The sequence below is a fragment of the Pollicipes pollicipes genome, unplaced genomic scaffold (genome assembly GCF_011947565.3).
Source record: "Pollicipes pollicipes isolate AB1234 unplaced genomic scaffold, Ppol_2.1 Scaffold_3447;HRSCAF=4054_pilon_pilon_pilon, whole genome shotgun sequence".
NCBI lineage: Eukaryota > Metazoa > Arthropoda > Thecostraca > Pollicipedomorpha > Pollicipedidae > Pollicipes > Pollicipes pollicipes.
This window is the reverse complement of record NW_023596297.1, coordinates 22,190,379-22,194,389: the sequence shown is the minus strand read 5'-3', so window position 1 is coordinate 22,194,389 and position 4,011 is coordinate 22,190,379. Positions and strand designations below refer to the sequence as shown.

General features: G+C 52.6%; 1 protein-coding gene across 1 annotated transcript in view; it reads right to left on the bottom strand.

Moving 5' to 3' along the window:
- Positions 1 to 493: 493 nt before the first annotated feature.
- LOC119092291 (teneurin-m-like) overlaps positions 494 to 4,011 on the bottom strand; it is a gene marked incomplete at its 5' end in the record, with an annotated part of 49,715 nt that continues 46,197 nt past the window's right edge. Inside the window, 1 exon segment of the mRNA XM_037215262.1 lies at positions 494 to 554. Coding sequence (XP_037071157.1) covers positions 494 to 554 — 61 coding nt within the window.

Below are 4,011 nucleotides of genomic sequence, written 5' to 3'. Positions count from 1 at the left end.
CTATCAGAGATGTTGGCGCCTTACGCACGCAAAACCTCCGTCACCAGGTCTCAGTTCAGTCGCCCTCTCCTACACACACCACTATTTCCAAGTGGCCTGTGCGGGACTCAGGTCAGGACCAGACCTCCACAGAGCTGGTGCAGGAAATAAGGTGAGGTCCACCCAACACCCAGAAGGGAGTCCAGGTCATGACTGGGCCTCCTGGGGTACAGCGTAGGTCAGGACCGGACAGCCAGGGGACCAGTGTGGGTCAGGGTCGGGACGCCAGGAGGCCGGTGTGGGTCAGGGCCGGGTCAGCGGCGGACCAGTGTGGGACTCCAGGTCAGGGTCAGACCTGCAGAGCACCAGCGTGGGTCAGGCCGCCGGCGGACCAGTGTGGGAGTCCAGGTCAGGGTCGGGCCTGCAGAGGACCCGGTGCGGGGGTTCAGATGGAAGGGAGGCGCCGTTCCGGTCGCCATCGCGTCGCCATCAGCGTCGAGCCCTGCTCGCTCCTTCACGACCGGCGGCTCAGCGGCCCGACGCTGTAGCCGACGCCGTAAGAGCCGAGTCGGGCCCTGGCCGCAGCAGGTGAAGAGGAGGGGCGGGCCCACTGACGGCCCGAATGCCGCCGCGGAACCCATACGCAACGTCGCACAGGCTACATTCGTGTGCAAGGATCTAGGTACAAATCTCTGGAGCCATCCGCTATCGTATATCTTGTGGGAAACCAGGGAAAATGGGGAGCTCTGCCGTTTGAAGAGAAAGGCTTGTGTAACACGGCGGTCCAAACCGGACCATCGCGTGTGGTGCGGCACAAGCAAACCTACTTCAAACGGTTAGCATTGGCGACGGCCGGCCTTCGCGTCGTTGAAAGTTTTCGGAGCAGCGAAGGATATCGGCTGTCACGTACTTGTCCCTTGGAGCTCTGTCAGCTGCAGGGAGATGGATGGTTTGAAAACCAGAATGTAACGACCTGTAGAACTCATCAACGCAAGTTGAGTGATGGGTCCAAGAAGTTCCTAAGCGTAATTCCAGCGTGACTAAAAGTAAGCGATGAGCAGAGCATTAGCAGACATCCCACCAGCAACGTGCGTGCAACTAAACGGCGACAAAACAGCAGGGCAGTTCGCCAGTCAGCTCTTCCAAAGCGCCTTGACAACCAAATCAATCGTCTCTGCTGCGAAAACATAGAATGTGTCGACGGCGTCTTGGGCAGATTTTCCAGACTTGGAAGAACCGCACCAAGACCAAACCTCGCTCAGGGAACAGGTTACCCTGGCACCAAAAACTTCGCTGCTGATAAAAACTGCAGATTCTGGACACGCAGCGCAGAGAGAACCAGGACCAAACAGGTCGGGCACTGACCCTGACCCGGAGCGAGGCTGTGAGCTTTGTCATTGGAGTTTTTCAGCGGCCTGAAACCACCATGACTGGTGTTACACAACCTAGCGTTAAAGCAAGGCGCGCCTATATGTTCCACGAAACCTGAATCCCAAAACTCTGCGATTGCGACCATTACGACAAATAGGGCCCGGAGCGAACGACTCCACCCCAAGAATCCCAATCATACCACCTGACATGCCCTTTGAGTTCCAGCGGACGCAGTTCCCTGTCAGGTAGATCTATAATCGGGACCACAACTAAGTGCCAAGGCCAACATCTGAAGGGTAGTGGATCTTATCCTAATGCGAGCCAGCGTTTCACCCTGGGTCAGCTTTAAGTTGGCAGCTGAGGCGTGCGCGGGGGCCGTTTTGTTCAATCCGCCACCGGACGGGTTACAAAACCGAAGAACGTTTTGCGCAGGAAAGCGCCGCAACCGTCATACTCATACATTGTTGCAAAGAAGTCGCGGTACAGGCGCAAACGCACTCCGGTATCCCGAGCCCCTTTCTCATCGACATATTGCTCATGCAGGGTCTCGGTTCTTCCAGCGCTCGGCCCGTTCGCTCCGGGGGCGCCCGAGCCGGGTAGCGAACCCTAATGCTGCACATCAGAGGGGCACGTGGACCCACTGGCTGGTCAGCTAGTCAAGTTCCGATTCAGTAGAGTGAGGCGATCTGTTTTGTGCAAGAGACCCTACGGGTAATCACAGACTTAAGTGTAACTTCTACAGATTGTACGCAACTGTTTACACTCGGTTTCTTTGGGCGGAACATATGGAGGTGTGGTATATTTGGGATCGTCTGAACGCTAGCGAATGATTTACGGCCGTCAATTTAGTTGGAACGTGTCCCGCTATCAAGTTCCACGTGCCCCACTACACAGATACAGATACGAAAACCCTCGACACAAAAGATCGATTTGCAAACGTAACATCAAATGCAACTGCTAAACCTCTTATTTGCTGGACACCTTTTTTATCGCCCGGAGATCGCCGGAAATATCAACTAACCTTGTAAAGATTGAAAGCCCGCTTTGGGCGATGTGCAATGTGCCTCGGTGAATTCCGATTCGAAAAAATAAAATTCCGTTTTGCGTAGGGCCTGATCCTCTTTGTAAATGTAAGTTAATGATGGTGGTTGAGCTCCCGGAGTCCCCGTTCGAATCAATATTTGTGCATGGTCCATACTGAACGTTCTCAAGTGTTCATTTGTACGGGTGCATTTTTTGCAAGGACTAGAATGAAAAGAAATAGGCCAGGGGGCTATTGATTGCTGTTACTACACGGTTGACAACAGACAGCTGTTGCAAACAAATCCTTTCAACACTTGTCATGCCCCTTGGGATACGTTTCTTTAAGCATTGCTGATAGGCAGGCTAGCCTCGGCCAAACGACAATACTCGATGCTTATATATTCAGATTTTGTAACTAAAATAAATGTGCTTCCTAAGCGCTAGTAAAAAAGCGAGGTACAGGAATCGCAAAAACATCGCTTCTGTGCACTGTCATGTGCCTTATGATTCATCCTTACGTCTAAGATTAAGCGAATGGTTGAATCTATTCAGCTATCATTGCGGAGATTATAAGCTCGTGACCACCAGTCACGTGACCGATGCCAACTTAAAGATCTCTTACTAACACTGAAAATTATCCCTGGTGATGCGAATTTTCCTCGGACGGGGCGCTTTTGACCGTCAGGCGGTGGCTGCTAGGGGTAGAAATACCACAGGTGCTGCGGGCTTAATCACGTTAAACGCCACACATTCAGATTGGGATTAGGATATTCACTGGTGTTTGGTAACTCGAAATTCTGCCATAACAAAGTTTCTACAGCAGCCTTAGGAGACGTTCATTGCAGGCTACCGCGTACAAAATCCGGCAGTTCCGGCCAAGATAATCACTGGCATATTTCATAACACGCGGGACAACTGACACCTTAATGCACTGCGCTCGATAGTACAAGGCCGCCTACACACAGGAAGCCATGTGCGTGTCAGTATGACTGCATGGTGTCGTCTTAGACGAATTATTTGGTTTTGTCACGCGTGGCTATGACCCCCGCTGCCAAAGGCCCAGTCGCATGCCAGTATAATCAGGTTTGCCGCGCGGACGACTTGAGGCTGAAACGCGCAGCCGTATCATGTACAACTAATGCAGCTAATGTAGCTTATTCAAAGTTGGCGGCAGGCCGGCGAATGGGCGCTGGTTTTGCGTCGCCAAAACTGCGAACTTGCAGCGGGTTACGCTTTATGTTATTGCGAACAAAATGTTGCAAAACATTCCAATGTTTTGCGTAAACATTGGCCACCGCGCATTGAAACATTCGCTTGCGTCATTATTGCGTCTCCAACTCACTCGGCTTAGGCGGCGTGTGTTGCATTCGAGCTCAGTTTGAAAGAAAGCTTGCTCGTTCACTTCGCGATTGAGAGCTGACTTTTCTATGGGTCGGAGGGCGCCGCACTGCATGGGGGGTTGGCAGACGACACATGCACCTATCTTGTTCAGCCAGTTGCATGGCGCCATGTGCCCTGACTGCCAAGATCTGATATGAATTCTGGAAAAAAACACCCGTAAACTGCCGGATCTGAATATTTTGCACGAGTACACGCACGCCGCCACTCACGACTAACGCGCGCCTCGCCCGCGCGATT